Raw genomic sequence first — 21,073 nt, 5'->3', positions numbered from 1 at the left:
TGAAGTCGTGCAGCCCAGGTCCCACCTGTAGATCGGCCGCCGAAGAACGGCACGGGACCTTAGCGCGTTCGACGTCACCTCCACTGCCTCCAAACCACTAATCCATGGCGCCCATCAAGGTGGGGGGAACATTCTCCATCATCAAGCCAACATCATCAGCAAAGTCAGGGCCTTTATTGATGTACGTTCAGTCAACAAGTCCAGGCAGAGTGATTGAATGTTGCATCACGTAGTCAAGATGTACGACAAACCAAACAGAGATGGACCAGTCATATACATGACTGCGTGCGAGTCACCTGAAGATCAGATGAAACTCGTTGGTGAGGTGGCTATTGTTTGCTGATTGTTGTCCCCGCGAATCTCCTTGACGACTTGCTGCCTTTCTTGATGCTCAAGACCCATAGACTGCCTCAAGCATACCTCCAAGATCGGTTGCAGCTAACCCTTCTTGATTGAGCCTCATCGATATCGATCAGTCGCGACTGGCCTTTCTTGCTGCCTTTAATCACCTCCTCTGCACCACATGGCCATCTCCGACTTTTCTTCCACAAATTGACTCTGATGAGGATCTTGTCACTTGGTCATCAGAAAGAAACACGGCAGAATGGTACGTGAGCCTTTGACCCTTGTATTTCATGAGAACGTACCACACGTATTTTTTTTTTTGTTCCTCCACTGACCAACCACTTCCATGATAGGATCCTCAGGATGATCGAGATGCTCGCACCGAGCTCTTACAGAGCCTCGCATCATGTTACGAAGACTACAAAGACTTCAATCCGCGAAAGGTCGAAGGCACATGCGAATGGTTCTTCGATGACGACACATTCCGAACATGGCGCGAATCGAATACTTCCGCTTTGCTATGGGTCTCAGCCGGTCCTGGCTGTGGGAAGTCAGTGCTATCACGGGCCATGATCGACGAATCTTGGCGACTATCTTCAGGTCACATCACGGCAATAATTTGCTACTTCTTTTTCAAGGATGGAAACGAGGACCAAATGACCAGCACAGGAGCTCTCAGGGCTATACTTCATCAGCTCCTCGCTCAGGACACAACCAATGAGCTGATGAAGATTGCGTTGCGTCATTTCAGAACCCATGGCAAGAACCTGATGCTCAACTTTTCTGCGCTATGGAACGTCCTCATTGAGTGCGCCCGCTCTTGTCACCTGGTGTGCGTTCTGGACGCTCTTGATGAATGCGAGACAGAAAGCCGTCGCAAACTCATTGACAAACTTCTGAACCACTTTCAGTCGCTGGCACGTGGCTCAAACCCTTCTCACTGGATCAAATTCCTCATCACCAGCCGACCTTATGATAATTTGGAGGCATCATTCAGAAGACTCACTTCGGTAGCATCATATCTTCGCCTCGATGGCGATGACAAGCACACTCATATCTCGGCCGACATCGACCGTGTTATCGACGCCAGACTTGAAGACATTACCAATGGATTCAAGAAGGAACACCGAGACGCAATCTCCCATCGCCTAAAGAGTGCAGAGAATCGCACATATCTCTGGCTGTACCTCACGTTCGACATCATTCAACGGAGCCCTTCTGAGTACGGACGGCTGGGTGACATAGAGGGCCTATTATCTACAATACCCTCTCAAGTCTCGGATGCCTACGAGTGCATCTTGCAACGAAGCAAAGACCGGGAGCGGGCAACGATACTCCTACAAATTGTACTTGCTGCTATGCGACCATTGACCCTGGACGAGGCAAACATTGCATTGACGTCAGCCCTGACGAACTGCCCTTATCGAGCCCATACGGATCTTTGCGACGCTCTGTGGCCAAGAGACACCTTCAAAGTCGTGGTTCGGAACGTGTGTGGCCTTTTCGTGAGCGTTTACGACTCTAAGCTGTTCTTCATACATCAGACTGCAAGGGAGTTTCTTATCAGTTTCAATCATCAGGGCCAGTGGGGTGGACGTCTCAAATTGCCAGAGGCGCACAACACAATGTTGCAGGTTTGTCAGGCTTATTTGAACCTCGAAGACCTCAGACAGCAGTCCGATAATGTTGCCCGCTACAATACTAAAGCCCACCTTAATGACGAATTTCCATTTCGACCCTACGCTGCTCGCAATTGGCTTACGCATTGTCAGTCAGCCGACGACTGCATCACAGACCAAGCTGCAAGGGGTGTGGTCAGGCTCTTTGAACTCGACAGAGAGAGCGTATTCTGGGAAAACCGTTACTATTCATCCTGGCATCCCTATCCTGGACCTCCCCCATGGTGGGATTTGGGCGTGCACTCAAAAGACTGCAATGGCGTTATTCTGGCAAGTTTCCTTGGTCTTGGGTCGATTGTTGAATACATGTTGGCCAAAGAGAACATCAATGTCAACGAACTGGTCGAACCGGGACACTGTTCTGCACTCTACGTTGCATCAGTGCGGGAGCACATAGACGTCGTGCGAATCCTGCTTGAGCACGGCGCTGAAGTTGATATGGTCTGTGGCGAGGATCGCATTTCGGCACTCTCCGCCGCATCAATGGAGTGGGATCAAGACATCATGAGAATTCTGCTTGAACATGGCGCTCATGTTGATCTGGCCTGTGGTGAGAATGGCAATTCAGCACTCCTGTCCGCCTTCCAGAAATGGGCGAGCGATTGCTCTTCCGATATTATTCCGGCTCATGCTGAGGTTGAGGTTGAGGTTAAGGTTATGGAATTGCTGCTCAAACACCATGCTGATGTGAACTTCAAAAACAAGCATGGTCAGTCGGCCCTGCATTTCGCCGCAGCCGGCTCGAGATACGAAGCTGCCCGGCTATTACTTAGAAATGGCGCCGATATCGATGTTCAAGACAAGAACCTCGACACAGCCCTGCACGTCGCCGCAAGGACGTCAGCCTGTAACGTCGTGCAGCTATTACTCGACAGTGGTGCCAACAGCGATATTCGAAACTCGCAGCTTGAGACACCCCTCCAGCTTGCCCTTGGGGCGGGTAACAACTGGACCTACCAAATGGAACGATGTGTTCTATGCAAGGATCTTTTCGAGGGCGACGATGTCGAACCATGGGAGGAGCTTGTGGCAACGCCATTGCATCAAGCTTCTAAATCCACCTCCACGGATAGGATGATTGAACGGACACGCAACAGTGAAATGGCTCAGATACTGATCAAAAAGGGGGCCAATGTTTTCATTCCAGAACCTTACTACGGTACAACATTGCAAGCAGCCATAGCCGGAAATGTCGACACACCAACCATTCAGCTTCTACTTGATAAAGGAGTCTCAATAGATCATCTGGGTGAAGGATTCGGCACAGCATTGCGGGCCGCCTCACGTCTGGAAAGGATCGACGTTGTCGATCTATTACTCGACAACGGCGCAGACATCAATCTACTAGGTGGCCGCTATGGCACAGCGTTGTGCGCTGCTTCGTACACCGGGAGCGTTGAGACTGTAAACGCGCTACTTAAGAGGGGCGCTGAGATCAATCCCCAGGGTTCACTTTCAGAGTCAGCATTGCAGGTCGCCTCACGTCTTGGAAATGTCGAGGTTGTCCAACTCCTTCTCGACAAGGGCGTAAACGTCAACCTTCAGGGCGGCCCTCATGGCACAGCGCTAGGCGCTGCCTCATTCACTGGGAGCATTGAGATTGTTAAAGCGCTGCTTAAGCGGGGCGCTGAGATCAACCCTCAAGGTCCGAATTCAGGGGCAGCCTTAAGGGCCGCGGCGGAGAGTGGAAATGTTGAGGTTGTCAAGATATTACTTGAGCGAGGCGCTGATGTCAATCTCGAAGACCAGCCTCCTGGGACCGCGTTGCAGGCGGCGACAAGGATTGGACATGTTGAGGTCGTCAGGGTCCTTCTGGAGCACGGAGCTCATGTCAATACACAGGCTGGGCGATATGGCACAACTTTGCAGGCTGTCAAAGACAGCAGAAACCCCGAGATCATAAGGATGTTGTTCATAAATGGGGTTGATACCCTCTTACAAGGTCCTGCCGGGGAGGCGATACGAGCAGCCATTTTGAAAGACTTGGACAAGTTGCCCAGATATTACAAACTGCTCGGCTTCGTAGAATTTAGGGGACTGTCTGCACCAGTCGGAAATTCTGTTTCGGAGTGGGGAAGTAAGGAGTTCTGAGTAATAAATAGCTTTCAAGTAGACGATTGCCATTCTGAAGAGGAATACAATTTCATGCTCAACAGTCCTGAGCGCAGCGCATCCTACAAGCCGTCGAGGCCATCATTGTGACGGGGAAAAACCGACGGTTCGTGGCTGGAGAGCCGCCATAAGGCGATGCCATTGATCCAGTATGCAACATAGATTTCACATAGAAATGCTTCCCCGAAGACAACGGATCCAGTAAAAACCACTTCGTATTCCTATCTAGCGTTACAGGACTTCCAGCCTATGAGAAGAACGAATAACACAAAGGTCAGGATTGTCATCTACAATACAGTTAGTTTTGCAAGCGTGGGCCGCGTCAGGCCCTTTTCATCAAGAAACGACAGAATCTTGGTATTCGCTGGCCCGTTAAAACAAGTAGGTGTTTTGTTTTCTTTTTTTTTCGAGTGAGTATTCAACTTCAGAACGCTTCCAAGTTTTTTGTTTGTTACTTTTTCGAGAGGCAGAAAGGGGGGGCGAGGGGAAGGAAGGCGAGCTTCCACAATGTTGTAGCAGCACTCGAGAGTCGGGGGGTTAGTCCGCATCAGAGGTTCGTGCTCATTCAAGCTCCGGGAGGAGGAGGCGGTGGGGGTTGGTCGCTGGGTGGAGGCGGGGGCGCGTCGCCGGAGGGGGGAGGAGGCGGCGGCGGAGGAGCGCCGGCAGCACCACCAGAGTACTGAGCAATGAGCGCATTGAGGTTGCCAGGAATGCCTGGAGGGGCGCCGAGGCCAGCAGCACCAGGCGCTCCGGGAAGGCCAGGGGGAGCACCCATGCCGGGAGGTGCGCCGTATCCACCGTAGCCCGGATAGCCAGGGTAGCCGCCAGGCTGAGCACCGGGAGCACTCTGTTGCCAAGGAGGAGCAGCACCGCTAGGAGCGGCGGCTCCGCCATAGTTGTTCTGACCGCCGCCGTAGTAGTCATCGCGTCGGTCGTCGTTGTTGCGGTTGTTGCGGTCACGAGCCCAAGGAGCAGGGCCGCCAGATCCGCCACCACCGCCCTCACCGTCGCGATCAGGGCCGCGACGCCAGGGGGCAGGGCCGCCGGTGGGACCACGTTGCCAAGGCTTCGCCTCGCCACCGCCGTTGTTGTACGAACCAGGTCCGGCTTCGATACGGGCAGGCGGGCCACCAGAACCGCCGCCGATCTCTTGCATGAGTTGCTATGGCTTTTGTCAGCATCCCTGGAGTAAATACCATGCAAAAAGGGGAAAACGTACCTCGTACTCGCGGTCAACGGCATCACCGCCGCCACCAATGCGGCCTGCAGGAGGTCGGCCACCCGGTCCATCGTTGCGCCAGCTTGCACCTCTCTGCCGGTCAGGGCAATCACGGGCCATATGACCAGCGTTACCACAGACACGGCAGATGATGTTGGCAGTGTAGTTCTGGCGCTCGGGGCAGTCGTATTTGCGGTGACCGATCTGACCACAGTTCTGGCAAGCCTGGTTCTCGTCGTCACGAAGAGTACCGTTGAGGGCAGCGAGCTCACGAAGCTGGTTGCGCTTCAGCTCGTTCTGGCCTTCGGGGATGGAAGCGGCCTATAGCAGGTCAGTAAGTGGCATCTCTGAAGGAAAAGGGGAAATGATTGACTTACAGTCTCAATAACGTTGTGGATGAGCTTCTTGGCCTTGTTCACCTTCTCCTCGGTGTCTGCCATGATAAGGCAGTGCAAGTCCTCCTCCTGGTTGCTGGAATGAGCGGCATCTGAGCGTCCTTTACCCTCCTTGACGGAGCCTTTGCCACGAATGGCAATCTTGGCGCCCGACTCCGACTCCATCTTCTTCAGGGTGTTACCACGGGGACCGATAAGTAATCCAACTTTAAAATGGAAAGCTAGTGTTAGTATGTGGTCAAGAAGGGGGAAAGCGACAGCAGTCAGGTGAGTTTGTTCAGTTCAAGAGAGCAGGCCTGCGAGGCAGCGCATCGGAAAAGCTACGTGCTGCCTGGCAGATCTCCAGATGGACAAGAACGAAAGGATTGTGGTTAGAAGGGTTAGAGGGTTAGCAATCATACTGAAGTTAATCTCCGGGTAGTCATTAACCGGCACGTAGACCTTCTCCTGGGTCTTGGTGGGCCGTCTGTAGTCCTGAGGTGGGTGGTAGTTAGGAATGATTTTCATCGCCTTCTCGATGAGCTTGTGGCGTTCGTCCTCGAGGCGCTTTCGGTATCTGTACTCCCTCGTGTTGACACGTCGACCATGATTGTCGTACTGGGGCGCGGGTGAGGGAGATCTGAAACTCAGGTTAGTAACGCTTGTGAGACGAATCACACGGGAAAGAGTTCGAGTTGCTTGAGTTGCTTACCGGTCGCCATCGGCGGGAACAACGTCATCGATCTTCAGCTTCTGGCTGATCTCCTCGATGCGAAGATGCAGGGTGTAGGCCTCAAGCTGTTCGCTGGTCATGTTGGCGACAATGGCAGTGGGCAGACCCATGAGGCCGGCGGCCTTGTTCTCAGACGCATCACCCCAACGGTTGCGCTTCTTGCGGCGGCGAGGGCCATCGTTCTCGGTTCGGGGTTCGGGGCTGCGACCGCGCTTCAACTCGCGATCGCCGTTGGAAAAGCCATTCGGCTGGCTGTCGCGGTCCTCTGCAGGTTCGGCGTCGCCACCAAAGCGGCGCGTCTTGCCCAGGGGAATGTTGTTGGATCCGGTGATCCCTTGGTTTCGCCAAGCCATCTTGGACAGACTATGACAGAACAGCACAGTCTGGGGATGTGAGGTGAGATTCAGAATCAGAGGATTCTGACGATGAAGGGGAGAAGAATGGAGGAGTGGATGGAGTCGAGTCCGAGGCCAGCAATCTTGCCCAAAAACTTTAGCCTGTTTGGTAGACAGTCACGTGGCGATAACTAGACAGACTGATAAAGCTCATTGTGGCGACAAGCTTCAGTTATCGCCGATAAGCCCCTCATTTCGTGGCACTCTTTTCACAAGCCTCGGTTTGCGCAAAGAGCTGTGTGCTCAGGGAGTGCAGTAGATTGTATTCCATTCACACATTGAGGTCATGCTTGGATGCCAGAATGGCCCTACTCGCCTTTGCATTGAGGATATCTGTCCTATACTAGACCTTTACTTCTTGGCATCAGCCTGCATGCCAGACTGCACCCAGGCGCGAGACTCTTGCTCCCTCTTCTCAATCTCTTCCTTGGTCAGCTTGTCAAAAGCAGTGTGCCTCGTCGGGACGTTGCGGCCCTTCTCGAAGCCAGGGCGCTCCTTCAACTTGTACAGCCAGTTCTTGAGGCTCGGGAACTCGTCGATGTTGATGCCAGCCCAGCCTAGAAGCATTCATTGTCAACACTCTTGCCTGTGTCCGTAGACTCTGTATCAATGAAACTCACTAGCTGCAGCAACCCAGCCCCAGCAGGCGACGTCGGCAATAGTCAGGCGGTCTCCGACAATGAAGCCGGACTTGGACTTGGCCAGGTGTGTGTCGAGGGTGCGGTAGAGGCGCCTGGTCTCGTTCTGGTACCTGTTGATGCCGTACTCGATCTTCTCAGGGGCGTATCCTATGGTACAGGGAATTTGATTAGCAATTGCTCCGAGCACACGACGTTCTGCTGTGATTGAGTACTCACTCGTAAAGTGGTTCGCCTGTCCCTGCATGGGGCCAAGACCGCCCATCTGCCAGTGGAGCTGCAGCCTGAGTGTCAGCACTTTGTTTCCAGAAACCCATAGAAGCTCTCTGTGTGCGCGCGCATGCACATGCGCATCATGACCACGACCACCAAAGACATACCCAGTTGTTGGTCTCATAGTACTCCTCGGTGCCCGCGGGGTACGAGAACTTGTGGTCCTTGTCGTACCGGTCGACGAGGTACTGCAGGATCGAGCCGCTCTCAAACAGGCGGATCTTCTTGCCGTTGAGCGTGTCGGTCATGGCCGGGATGCGCCCGTTGGGGTTGATCTCGAGGAACCAGTCCTCCTTCTGCGTGTTCTTGCCCAGCTGGATCGCCGTCACCTCGTACGGCAGGCCCAGCTCCTCGAGCATGATGGACGCCTTGATGCCGTTGGGCGTGCCCGTCGTGTAGAGGTGGATGTCGGATTTGTCAGCCATTTTGAGGAATTGCGATGCCAGTTGTCGAAGGCGCAGGGTCATGCCAGTTCTACGAAGAGAGATCTACTTTGGAGGGAAGAAACACTAAGAGCTAAAAAGCGGGAGAGGCGATGGCTACTTGTATTCAGAAGCAATGGGCCGCGTTCCATTCCCCGGCTCCGTTTCAAGACAGCTGCTGAGAAATCATAGGGATGGCGTCATGCAGGCTTCATGTACATATTTGGCTTGGTTTGGGGGCGGATGGGGCTATTTCTGGGTATCTTTACCATCTAGCGGCCATAATTTCTATCTACTGGAGATCTTGTTTTAGTCTTGGCTCCTGCGATTGAGTTTCCCCTCATCAATGCGGGATCTTGTCAAACCAGGTCAACGTTAGGTAGTGTCGGCAGCCAGTTCTAGGTGCGTGGTATCGAGGCTTGGGTGGGGTAGATCGATCTCCGAGGCCAAAGACAGGCAAAACTAAGTTTATCCCCAGTCGGTTTGTCTCCTAAAAGCATCGAGAGGTTGTCAAGGTGAATGACAAACCCAGCCAATCCTAGATTAGTAAAAGCTGTCAGAGCAAAATCTTGACAAATGCAACAGAAGGATACAAGTGAGGTTATGAGTGGGTACTATCAAGGTTCTGACATGCATTATGACATCCGGGGAGGGATCGGCTGATTGGAAACAGTGAGTCGGTTTGTAGGCACGCAAATCATTCCCGTTCTATTGTCCGGCTCTATTGCTATTGCGCACGCAACTGTTCTAGGGACCTCCGGAGAGGTTGAGCTTTGCACAGCCCCTCAAATTGGACTCTGCCTCCTACACATTCTGCGTAGTGCTCTCGCCTCCAAGTCGGCGACAGGTCTGCGCCTTGACGGGGACGTCTTGCTGTCATGCCTCGCAAGCACAGCGTCAAAAGATGTCCGTGGGGCGAGCCGCGCAGCCTATGATTGCCGGACTTGGCGCTGATGATTGTGACCCTTCGAGTCATCTCGAAGTCGACTCTCGGGTCCTCGAGTTCTATGACTCGGTATGCCGTAGATCCTGGAGGGCCTGGGCTTTATGGTTTCTCGGTTTCCATCGGGGAATTTGGTGTATCCAAGTTTCAGATCTTCTTGAATCTGCCCTGCAGCCAGCAGCGATGCATCTTGAGCTTCCTCGCCCGGTTGACTAGCATCCTGCGGTCGACGCCCAGGTTGAGAACCTCAAACTTGGCAGGTGTCGTTGTCTCCTCAGAACCGTTGAGCTGCCCCGTCCAGATACCAGCCAGCTCGTCCTTGTCAAAGAAGTAAACGCGGGTGCCATCGCCACGGACATAAAAGTTCTCTTCGAGGTACCGCCCCTTCCTGAATCGGACTTGAGCAAGGTCTCCTCTACCATAGTCGCGGAAGCATACTTCGCCGCCAGGCTTGAGGAGCCGATACACATTGTCCACAGCCTTCTGCCACTGGTCCGGGGCGAGGGCTGAAAAGATAAAGACCATCACGGCGACATCCACGGACCCTTCCTCTAGGTCGGGCGGGAGTACATCGCTCGCAACATCCCAGACATCGGCCTGGATGAACTGGGTATCGTATTCAGCGTGTGCCCGCATGACGGCCACTGCCTTTTTGGAGAAATCGCAAGCATGAACTTTCAGCTTGGGATTCTTGTTGTTTGCGAGGACAGGAAAGGCCGTGTTACCGGCACCGGCGCCAATCTCCAGCAGAGTCATAGGTCCAGCAACCTCCTGGACTACGCGGCCGAGGATTGGGAACTCTTGCTGGAGCCATTTTCGGTCCTTGAAGAAGTTGGCCGTATTGTTCTTGTAGAACAAATCCCACCACTTCGCCGGGTCACCGTTGAATCTCCCTGGACGATCGTCAGCAACGCCATCCCCAGAAATTTGTTTGCAAGCAAGAAAAGAGATGCTCAAGAAGCGTGTCAGATGGGAGCGAAAGACTAGAATGCTACTTTTGTCATCATGAACTCAGATGAACTATGCTATAATTTGTAAATCATCACAAACGCCTTTTGGGCGCCGCTTCGAACGTATTGAAGAAATTGAGAAAGGCTGTGTACTTACGTTTGTCAAAATCGGAGACAGGGGACCCGCGCTGCATGGCATACTGCTGCTCAGCATACTCCTTGTAGGTGTCATCAACCTCGACATGGTCCCAAGCATTGAACTCAAAGACATCGTCAGACTCGCCCAGGAAGCGAGACCCAAACTGGAACGGATCGCTCCGCTTCTGATTGTACTGAGGGTCATGAGATCGATGAGGCGGGAGGCTGCCATCCTCAGGCGTGCTGATACTGACAGCAGCCACGCCCTCTGCAAGCTTTGCCGTGTCCGCCTCTGCTGGGCGAACCGACACCGACTTGGTAGGGATGTTGGGCGTTTCCACGACCATCTTGGCACGCTTCTTGAGACGTTCAAATCTCAGTCAATAACTGCTCCCTATGCGGTAGAGATGGATGAGTCGTTACGGGTGCTGAACGACATATCCGCACTCGGAGACCGGGCGCTGTGCGTTGAGGCCTGAAGAGAAAGAAGGTAAGAAAAAAATTTGAGGTGAAATTTTGGTGGAGCTTTTGGGGGTCGCGACTGTGGCTGGAAAAGTCGAGACCCGCTAGATTTTTAGTGTGGCTTTATCTGATCCTTGTGGTGAATCACCTCGCTTCATCTAAGTGGTTCTTTCTTCACATCGAGAGACTTTATCTCAAAAGAGAGCATTTGAAACGATACATAGTTGATGACATCTCATTGATGTTGACTATATGAAGCCATAGCCTGGTAACTCCTTCGCCGTGGACTCTCGCGAGGCCGCAATATCAAGGCCTCCTCCCAAGGCTTCAGCCCAGCTCGCCGGTGACAATGAGTGAGCCAGGGCCACAGGAGGCTATGAAGTTTGAGATTCTAAAAGCCTTTGGCAATGGCCCGAGGCTGGCTAAGCTCGCTGTTGCCGGCAGGAAAGCCATCGAGACTCCAAACTTTGTCACAGTCACCTCCCGTGGAACTGTTCCTCATGTCACTCCAGACAACCTCACAAAGCATGACTTAGTCAATGCCTCGTACTTTGGCCTTGAAGACTGTAAGTCTGGCTTCCATGCCTTTCTCGGATCATACGAGGTCACTAACTATATCCATAGTCATAGAGCTGCACCAGAAGAACCCAGCAAGACGACCGCCCATCTTCCAGACACCGCCTTCCAAGTCCGGGGCTTCTCCTTTATATTCCTTCACAGGGACACCGTTGTCTACCATCTCCGTCCTCGCGCCCCGCCGTATCCCGGCCGTCACTGCGCCCATGGGAAACGGCAACGACTTCCTCTCCGTCTTCACGTCGACCGGGTTTAGGAACCTCACGGTCGGCGAGTACGCCTCCGCCATCGACGCCCTGCGGCCGGACGTCGCCATCGCCATGGCCGACCTCACCTACGGCAACAAGAAGACGACCCCCCTGTCCAAGCGCGCGATCCGCATGGCCGAGCGCAGCGACGACTGGATCCACAGCCTCGCCAATGCCCTCGGCCAGACGCCGTCCGGTACCGCGCTGTTCGCGCCGACCCTTCCACTCCCTTACTCCACGCAGTGGGAGTACCTCGAGACCCTCTCCGAGATGACGGACAGGATACGCGGCCTCGCCGTCTACGACGTCGACATCATCCCGGACCTCAAGGACTACCCCCCTCTCCTGCCCCTGCCGCGCCTCTCCCTCGACGCCCCGGTCTCCCCGCACCACATCCTCCGCCAAGTCGCCCTGGGCGCCGACATCCTCGCCCTGCCGCTCCTCAACACCGTCTCCGACTCGGGCGTCGCCCTGACCTTCACATTCCCCCCTCCCCCTCCCTCATCCTCCAGCACCAGCCCCATGCCGCTCGGCATCGACCTCTCCCACGAGTCGCACCAGACCGCCCTCGCGCCCCTGATGCAAGGCTGCACCTGCTACGCCTGCGCGGCCCACCACCGCGCCTACGTGAACCACCTCCTCTCGGCCCGCGAGATGCTCGCCTGGACCCTGCTCCAGATCCACAACCACCACGTGCTCAACGCCTTCTTCGCCGGCGTGCGCGCGAGCCTCCGCAGTGGCGAGGAGCAGTTCGAGGCCGACCGCGAGGCCTTCATGCGCGCCTACGAGCCCGAGGTGCCGGCCGGTAGCGGCAGCCGGCCCCGGGCCAGGGGGTACCACCTCAAGAGCGCGGGCGGGGACGACAGGTTGAACAAGTCCTCGTGGGGAAAGTATGGTGACGGATCTAGTTGGCCGGAGCCGGAGCCGGCGGCGGGAGGTGGGACGCCTGCTGGGATGGACGGCGCGCCCCCGGTGCGGAGCACGACGGAGACGCCGCTTGTGCCGGAGGGGGATGCGACGGAGTTGGATCAGAAAGGGTTTGCTGAGATTGATAGGTAGTGGTAGTCGAGGCGAAAACACGAAGATGATGCCAATGCTAAAGATGCACGTGGAAATGAGTCGTACTCTCATACTAGAAATATTGCGTGGACAGCAAGAAGCATATGCATGCCATTACTGTCATTGTAATTTGGTTCGAACACCTATGCATTGTATTCTACTCAGCTTGTGCCCCCTCACCCTCCTGTAAATCCACAGGCGCTCGAGGCTTCTTCTTTTTCTTCTTGGGCTTGACCACCTCCGCGGACGAAGCCCCTTCCTCATCAGCAGGCGAGACAACGGCAGCAGCCCCATCACCACCCCCTTCCTCGTCCCCAGCGACGGCGGCAGCGGCCTTCTTCTTCTTCTTTTTAGGCTTCACCGCCACCGCGCCCTCCGTCCCATCACCACCCCCCTCAGCCGCCTTAGTCTTCGCGCCGCTGCTGCTCTTCTTCTTCTTCTTGACCACCGTGCCGCCGGCCGGCACCCCCTGCGCGACCTGTATCCTCTCGTTGGCGCGCTGCATCTCGAGCCGCAGGCGCTCGACCTCCCTCATCGCCTGCGCCATCTCCGCCTCCTCCCTCTGCTGCCTCTCGTAATCGTACGGCGCGATCGTCGCCGCCCCCGGGCCGCCGCCGCCGCCGCCGCCGTCCTCAAGGCTGAGCGATCCCAGGCTGCTCGAGTCGACCTGCAGCAGGCCCTGCTGCTGCTTGAGCCGCCGCGCCCTCGACTTGGTGAAGCTGTCCGAGTTGTTCTCGGACTCGTAGTTGCGCGCGGGCGTGTTGGCCCCGCTGCCCGTCCCCGCCAGCGTCTCGTCGGCGGCAATAATGACACGCTGCCTTGGCGCCTTGGGCTTCGGCTTTGAGCCGCCGGCGGCACCTGCCCCAGACGATGACGGCAGAGAGCTGCTGAGCTTGTTGAGGTCGAGCTGCATGATGGGTATGGAGTCGATGTCCAGGTCCGGCCCGTTCTCGCGCTGCAGGATGTTGTGGATGGGCGTCGACCGGCCCCCCAGCCCGCTGCCGCTGCGGCTCGAGCCCTCGCCGCCGATGTAGAAGGGGTCGTCGCGGTTGCGCTCGCGCCGCTCAGCCTTGCGCCGGGCGAGGATGTCCGGGTCGAGGTACGATTCCTCGCCGGCCTGCTGGTAGGAAGTGCCGACTTCTGTAGGCGCGTCTTCGAGCCTGTTGATGGCCGGCTCTGCGGAGGAGATGCTGGTTGGTTGTTGGCGCTGGTGGTAGTAGATCTTGAATTCGTCCTCGTCTTCGGCGAGAAAGCCTAATGAGTCGGCTTCTGCGAGAAGACCGGGGAGGTTGAGATGGATGGGGGCGTCGAGGTCGAGACCTTCAGGAAGCGGCACATTCCTCTGCGCGCCTGGGGCGACAGAATTCAGCTCCCAGTCGCTGAAGAGGGTTGGGATGGCTTGGGTGAGTAGCAAGGGGGCATCTTGCTGCACCTCGTCAGTTGACGTGGACTGGCCAGAGGCAGCCTCTGCGGTGAGTTTGAGCAGTTCAGAGAACTCGACAGCCCGCTCCTGGACCTCGAGATTGGGGTGTAAAGTCAGAGGCTCAAGGACATGAATGATGCGGGCCATCAGGAGTGATATCCTCGACTTTCTCTCCGGCGTCCAAAGCTCTCTTTCGTCTCTCGTGACCACCGAGAATATCTTGATAATAGCCTGCACGCAAGCGGCTAGCACCTGAGGAGATTCCGTTCTAGGGACCATCTGCAAGAGATAGCTGAGCGTATCATCCGGATAAGACAGCTGGATCGCATATTCTCCCAGAATCCAGGCGATGGGGCGGAGGGCTCCCGAGGTAGCAGGATAGTTGACAGCAGATTCCGAATTAAATTGGGCTAGAATAGCCTCGGCAGTACTGATCGTGGCACCTCTGACGGCCCTGACCTTGACAGCCACATTTCGAAGTTCATCTCCTATCCTTTCAGATATTTCCGTGGCGGTCGCTTTTGACCTGGTCTCATCGAGATCATTATCACGTCGAGGTGCCGTCGGGGCAGTCCGAATCAGCTGTGTAAGAACGTCGATGTACCAGTCAAAGTCGATCAAATTGTTGTAGTTGTTTTGTGAACACATGGTCAATATCCTCCCGATAACATCGACCTTGTAGTCCAGGGGCAGTGGAGGAGCATCGCTGTCACCACGAGGCGGCGTCACGCGCGCCTCGCTTTCGTCGTCAGACTCGGCCCGGAACTCGATGGGCTGCGCTTCGACCCGATGCTCGGACGAGGTATCGGACAGCTTCAGTTGCCTCATCAAGCGGCTGACTATTGATACTAGGTTGTCACTGTTGACGAGCCCCTGAACCAAGTCCAGGGCTTGGATCCGAATTGTGATATCTGGACTGTCTATGCACTCCAGGATAGCGTCCTCCTGTTCCGCAACGAGCAGAGGATGTGTGGCCACAATCTTGTTGAAGGCGAGCAGAGCGACATATTTCACTAAGTCTTGTCAGTAGAGTACGCGACATTGAGGGAAGATCGACTCACAGTTCGGATCTCCGTCAATCATCACCATGCCCCTGAGCTTGCTGACGCAAAGGGAGGCAATCTCTTCGGTGCCGGAAACATCGTCTCCGCTCCCTAGAATTCCACCTTGTATGATGCCGTTGATACATTCATACAGTAGAGACATGGCTGGGGTGGTGCGAATGAGGTCTGTCAAAGGCGGTAGTAATTTTCGGACCAGGCGCGGTTCCAGGGGTGTCAACGTGGCGAACTGCTGTGCGTTAGCTCTGCAAATTTTAAGAGAACAAGGAACGAAAACTCACAAGCTTGATAAGCTTGATGGCCATCCAGTTGTTGCCTCCATCAACCAACAACTCAAAGAGGCGAGGCGCAAGAGGCAGGAAGTCATGAGGTCGCCGAGAGCCCAGCTCACAGACGACATTAACGATAGCAGCTGTGACGCTCGGATCCTCCTCGTTGTCCATCAGGCGCTCCTTGATCTTCGGCCACGCCGCCCTCAGCGTCTCGGGATAGACCAATGCTAACCTGTACAATGTGACAATGGTCTTTTTTCGAATGACAGGATGAGTGTGGCTGAGGCGTGGCAGGAGGTCTGGCATTACAGACAGTGCCAAAGAGGGCGTGATGATATGCGGTAACGTCGCTATCGGTAGGGAGATGATCGTTGTCGAGGCCGCTGCGATGTCCTTCTTCAGCAGGTTCGTCGCGAGCATGAGAACTTCGGTGTCGGGCCGGAAGCTCTGGACAGCCCCGAGGTATCCCACCCTCTTCTGGTGATACTTCGGAGAAGACATGACCTCCAGCACATGGAAGGAGGCCCATGACATGTCATGCCCAACCATCTCGAGGTATATGAGCTTGAGCAGGGCGGTGGCCTTGAGGTCCATGTCCTGGCTGCGCACCTCGGCCCGGCATTCTTTGAGACTGTTCTGGATGTACTCCCTCTCGTTGCCCTTGTGATTTCGCAGACCTCTGATGAGGTCATAGAGAGATTTTTCGAACCTGCGCAGGCTTGTTAGTGTTGTTTGGGCAGCACAACCAGAGTCTAGAGTGGGAGCCGTACATTGTCGCGAAGCTGCGGCCAGAGGGCCGACTTCACCGTTGGAGCTCCGGACAGAGCAGCAAAATGTGGTGCGAGTAACTCAGGCAGGGGTGTCACTCGGAACGCAAGACGGCCATAGTAGGGAGGCTGTTAGAGCTACTGTTGACCCAAAGAGTAGCTCGACGTCGGCCGGGGTGTTGTCTGGTCCGCGTCCGGAGTGATGGTCACATTTACGGTTTAGGTGGGCTGTCGACGAGTTCAATGTGTGCCCCACGTAATGGATGAGCTCGCTGGATAACTGAAAGGCTAGGCCTGATAGCGCGTGTCGGGAGAATTTGTGGGGAATTTACTGAGCTGACGTCGGATTAATCGACCAACCGACCTTCACGATTCCAGATAGCTTCAATCAATCAATTCGACCTCCTGAAGAGCTACTCGACCAGTGTCCGCTGCTCGCAACCCTCCCCATTGCTCGATCGCCTCTCGCCGGTCGTCTTTTCGGAGATTCAGAAGCCACTTTTGGAGATGGCACCGTCACTTTTCCAGCCTCCGAGCCACCTCTCGCCGGCCGAGGCTCTGCAACTGTCGCAGCAGGCACCATCTGTCCTCAAGAGCTCCCCGAGCTCCATCAGCTCCTCGCCGTTCGTATCTCTCTTCTCAGCGCCCGAGTCCGGCGAACTATGGGTCAAATACGAGAACCTACTGCTGTCATGCCTACGCACTGGCGATGAGACTTCCGCACATGCATGCCTCGAGAGGCTGGCGAATCGGTTTGGGGACGACAACGAGAAGATTATGGGGCTCAAGGGACTTCTCAAGGAGGCCGCTGCCGAGAACCCATCCCAGCTGGAGAAGGTCCTGCAAGAGTACGACGCGATTCTGAAGGAGAACGACACGAATATTGTGAGGACACCTGGGCGTATGGGTAGGGGTTCACCAAAGCTGACGAATTGACCAGCCGATTACCAAGCGTCGAATCGCACTGCTACGCTCTCTTGGCAGGACCGCAGATGCCGTCACTGCATGCATTGCGCTGCTTGACTTCTCGCCAACGGATGCGGAGGCATGGTCAGAGCTCTCCGACCTATACTTTTCGCAGGGCATGTATGCGCAGGCGATCTATGCCTTGGAGGAGGTGCTTGTGTTGACCCCGAATGCGTGGAATGTCGGTTAACATCCCACCCTTGGTACTATCGATATCACGCTGATGACAAACTACAGATTCATGCGCGATTGGGCGAGTTGGAGTACATGGCTGCCACAGCCCCCGGTGCGACAGAGAATGGCACCTTGAGGTATCTCGTCGAGGCGATGAAGCGTTTCTCCCGCAGCATCGAGCTCTGTGACGACTATCTACGTGGATACTATGGACTCAAGCTTGTAAGCACGTTGCCAAGCAACCGGCTGCTCGAAGTGCTGACAATAGTGCAAGGTTACCTCCAGGCTCCTCAAAGAGCCCAGCAAATCGGCAAGGCAGTTGGATGCAGACGACTTCGCCGTGCCTGATACTGCCACCATTCAGCGGTTGAGCGAGCTGGCCACCAAGAAGCTGTCCGAGATTGTCCGCCGCAACACAGCGCAAGAGCCCCGGTGGCGCGGCTACGAGCAGTCTGAGGTGTCAGCGGCCCGAGAGCTGCTTGCCAGGGAAACGGCTGACGTCGTGAGGTGATACCAGCTCACCGGGATGGCTGTGCAAAACGAAACAAGACGACGACGAGAGTTGGGAGGGTTTCAGGATGGCGTGTTTTGTCAACATATCGGATGGATGGCGAGCGATGAGTCAGGACCGGTCGGGTGCGGGAGGATGAGACAACAATAGCAGCAGCAGCAGCAGCACACAAAACCACACAGAGTGCGCTGTTCGGACGCAGATACACGTCCAGGGGAGGGGGACATGACGCGGTGGAGATATCATTGGTGCCTTATTATATCGCAGACTGGCGACGCGCGCAGAGTGCAGTCAGTCCGTTGGTGGAGATGCTTGGGCACTGCTCGGAGGTGCGCTGGCTCCACTTGGGCTCCGGCGCGGCGCTCGCCAGTGGGGTCTGTCTGCGGTAACACACAGGTGGTTCCGTTTTTGGGAGCAGGGAAAGGGATCAGTTCAGCAGGACGAATACCCAGGATAGCGAACCAGTTAGACTTGCTTTCCCAATAACGACTGGTTGCAGCACGCCGGCGAGCCAAGCCGCATTGTGCATTTGGGCAGAAACAGCCCTTCATACCTGTTGTGTCAGACAAAGGAAAGTGACCGACCCGCATCCGAACGGCGGACCGGGTGCGTGTCCCCTTGGCTTCTATTCCCTATGGGTATCCATGGCTGTCCGTGTTGGCGATGACGTCTGCCGTCCCCCGTCGTCTGTAACAGGCATGTGCCATTGCTCTGCGGCATGCACCTCTGGCAGGAGCATCACCAGAATAAATGGAGTTTGACCGCTCTGACCGCCGCGACGACTGCTCAGTTTGGCATCGCTCGCCCCTGCCCATCGTCGCTGTTCAAGAGGAAATGATGGCCCAATGTTGCCGGCGACGCGGGCCAGAAGGGAATCGCCAATCCGCAAAGGGAAAAAAAGAAGGTGGATTAGACGCAGTGACAGCTTGGGAAGACACGGGTCCCCCTTTCTACTTAAGCATCGTGGACCCGGGCGAGGAAAAGGAGGCATGGTTTCCCGTAGTCACTTTCGTAGATCAGACACCATGCGAACAGCCACAAGAGAATATTCCATCTGGCTCGTCCTCGCTACGTGACATTCCGGCGCGACTCGAGATACCTGAGAGTAGCAGCAGCAGGACGACGGACACAACACGCGACTAACACGGAGAAACCCTGCAGGCTCGTCTATATCGAGCCCATCCCGGACCGGCCGCTCCTGAGCCTTTGAGCAACCTTCCTGGACCACCAACCCGTACGTTGACTCACAAAGCACAAGCGAAACCTGGCTCCATGATGTGGCATCAACGAGCCCCCGAGGCGGCCGCCTCGGAATGCCCCCAGAGCCAGTGAAAGACGACGGTCAAGAGAGCAGAAGCTGTGCTCGCCGTGGCGCCGTGGGCATACGGCGAGGAAAAAGAGGAGCAAACACCGACTCACCGTTGCATTATCACATCTCCCGGGCAGGCGAGCCCAAGTCCCAGAGTCCAGACTCTGCTCGGTGCTCCACCGAGTCCACAAATCCCACGGGAATATCTGGTGAGTCGTGCAGCTTGTCGTGCTTGGTTCACTGCTGTTCCGCGGCGGACGCGTATGTGTAGATGTCCAAAAAGAGGAGAAGCCCGACTGGCTCTCGTGCTCGGCGTGGAGACGACTGAGGGAGCGAGAGAGGAGCTTCTAAACTCCTCGCTGCCAGGAGAACATGATATCCAAGAGGATCAGCCACCGTACACCTGCGTCGGTCGCTGGAATTCTCGGTGGAGGTGGAGACGACGAGCGACGGAAGCGAGGCGCCTGCACTGCGACGGGATATCTGTCTGATGCGGCTGCTGGCAGCACGGAAAGGTTAAACCTGACCGCGAGGTGACCCTGGCTAGACCGGATCCAGAACCAGTGCCCTCATCTCCACCTTTTTGGTCGAAGCAGGGAGCTCTCACGACAGACGACAGGGCATCAACCATCGTCAAATCCAGCCCCGGTGTGGAGGAACAGGACAAGGGACAGGGAGTGAGCAGTTGCGCAAGGGAGTGTTTCCCGACGACGAGAGGGAATAAAAAGAGGAGTCATCTGGCTACCTGCCCGAGTAGCTGATCTGACCCTGTCCAGGTTTGTTTCGCTGTTGAGTGTTGAGTGTTGTGTGTGTGTCTGTGTGTCTGTGTGTCTGTGTTGTTGGTACGCACTGCCATCATTTCATATCCATCCCTCGCTCGCTCACTCAATCTCGCCCATCACAGCCAGGCCAGCCAGTCCAGCCCAAAAGAAGAAGAAGCGGCAAAAAAGTGAAAACCTGCCCTGGCAACGATAGCGGCATTGCTTTGTTATTTTGGCCCCCTTTGCTCGCTATAGGCACCACCACCACTACCACCACCACCGCCCAGTACCGGCCGCCAGGTACCTTTCATACTTGCCTATTGCCGCCAACCACAGGGGACACCATCCATGCCTGAGACGTACGAAGCGGCGCACAATTACATATCAAGCCCGGATCGCCCCCAACCTGATTGACAGCTTATAATTCTCTTCCCCTTGTCCCAGCCCAGAGCAAGCCAGCTTTCTCTTTGCTTTTTTTGTGCACTCATACGTTTTTTTTTGACTTGCGACGAAGACACTGCTTGCTTCTTTCTGTCCGCCTCTTTTCGAATTGTACAGGACGGCAAACTTTGCGAACGTTGTTTGCTATTTGGAGAGCAGATCTAGTTGCATATACTCGATTTGTTTACATTAGCGACTTGCATCCACAGCACCGGCGCAGCAGCAAACAATACAAACAACCACAACTGTTCAACCACAGCGACAACGACCGACACTCGTCAACAAAGAAGAGTACCCGCTATATCGAGCGCCCAGCCGTCGCGCGCTGATCAAGGAAGATCCGGGCAGAGATTGTCTCGGCCTTAAATGACTTGCAGCAGCCACCAGCAGGCCCTGGATTTTCCACAACGTCAAGCCACACACACACACACGACCGGACTCCATAACGACACTCACACCAGCGACACCAACGGCCAGGCTGTGTGTGTGAGTGAGAAGAAGCCTCAGTGAGCAGCAGGCAGCACGAGCGTTGGCGACCCGACAGACTCGCAGGGGTGGTTTCAGAACCGTCCAGAAACCGGTGCGAGATCCACACACCACGACCGAAAGTGGTCATCCGCCCTCGCCCCAAAAAAAGAGACACAACAACACAGGCGGTGCTCCAAGCAGCATTCCACCAGAACTAGTGGTAAGAAGACAGATTCCCTTGTTTCCCGAGTTATCGCATTCCTTGTCGGCGGTTACGCCGATTGCCCATTCGCAGCGATGCACTGGGCTTTTGGCTTATCTCGCTTCAAATTGCCTTTCCTTCTTTCTCACGAA

At 55.5% G+C, this 21,073-nt stretch overlaps 6 protein-coding genes across 6 annotated transcripts; 3 read left to right on the top strand and 3 right to left on the bottom strand.

The window, feature by feature from the left end:
• Positions 1-604: 604 nt before the first annotated feature.
• Positions 605-4,115, top strand: E0L32_009790 (uncharacterized protein; the record flags this gene model as incomplete). The annotated part of the gene is made up of 2 exons (XM_031144792.1): positions 605-607; positions 699-4,115. 2 exons carry the CDS (start codon positions 605-607, stop codon positions 4,113-4,115), a joined length of 3,420 nt encoding a protein of 1,139 aa, XP_030990439.1.
• A 586-nt stretch (positions 4,116-4,701) lies between these two features.
• On the bottom strand, positions 4,702-8,193 carry E0L32_009789 (uncharacterized protein; the record flags this gene model as incomplete). The annotated part of the gene is made up of 9 exons (XM_031144791.1): positions 4,702-5,298; positions 5,356-5,676; positions 5,733-5,956; positions 6,152-6,369; positions 6,442-6,825; positions 7,213-7,414; positions 7,478-7,645; positions 7,715-7,772; positions 7,876-8,193. 9 exons carry the CDS (start codon positions 8,191-8,193, stop codon positions 4,702-4,704), a joined length of 2,490 nt encoding a protein of 829 aa, XP_030990438.1.
• A 1,087-nt stretch (positions 8,194-9,280) lies between these two features.
• Positions 9,281-10,568, bottom strand: E0L32_009788 (uncharacterized protein; the record flags this gene model as incomplete). The annotated part of the gene is made up of 2 exons (XM_031144790.1): positions 9,281-10,026; positions 10,241-10,568. 2 exons carry the CDS (start codon positions 10,566-10,568, stop codon positions 9,281-9,283), a joined length of 1,074 nt encoding a protein of 357 aa, XP_030990437.1.
• A 464-nt stretch (positions 10,569-11,032) lies between these two features.
• E0L32_009787 (uncharacterized protein) lies at positions 11,033-12,566 on the top strand (the record flags this gene model as incomplete). The annotated part of the gene is made up of 2 exons (XM_031144789.1): positions 11,033-11,249; positions 11,308-12,566. 2 exons carry the CDS (start codon positions 11,033-11,035, stop codon positions 12,564-12,566), a joined length of 1,476 nt encoding a protein of 491 aa, XP_030990436.1.
• Positions 12,567-12,723: 157 nt separating this feature from the next.
• E0L32_009786 (uncharacterized protein) lies at positions 12,724-16,208 on the bottom strand (the record flags this gene model as incomplete). Its single annotated transcript, XM_031144788.1, has 4 exons — positions 12,724-15,002; positions 15,051-15,282; positions 15,332-16,136; positions 16,189-16,208. The coding sequence occupies 4 exons, from the start codon at positions 16,206-16,208 to the stop codon at positions 12,724-12,726; spliced, it is 3,336 nt and encodes a 1,111-aa protein (XP_030990435.1).
• Positions 16,209-16,596: 388 nt separating this feature from the next.
• Positions 16,597-17,740, top strand: E0L32_009785 (uncharacterized protein; the record flags this gene model as incomplete). The annotated part of the gene is made up of 4 exons (XM_031144787.1): positions 16,597-16,974; positions 17,030-17,236; positions 17,293-17,451; positions 17,504-17,740. 4 exons carry the CDS (start codon positions 16,597-16,599, stop codon positions 17,738-17,740), a joined length of 981 nt encoding a protein of 326 aa, XP_030990434.1.
• Between the last annotated feature and the right edge of the window lie 3,333 nt (positions 17,741-21,073).

This window comes from Thyridium curvatum (assembly GCF_004353045.1).
Source record: "Thyridium curvatum strain D216 chromosome Unknown NODE_74_length_206198_cov_80.914379, whole genome shotgun sequence".
Taxonomy (NCBI): domain Eukaryota; kingdom Fungi; phylum Ascomycota; class Sordariomycetes; order Thyridiales; family Thyridiaceae; genus Thyridium; species Thyridium curvatum.
This window is presented reverse-complemented; position numbering and strand designations above follow the sequence as displayed.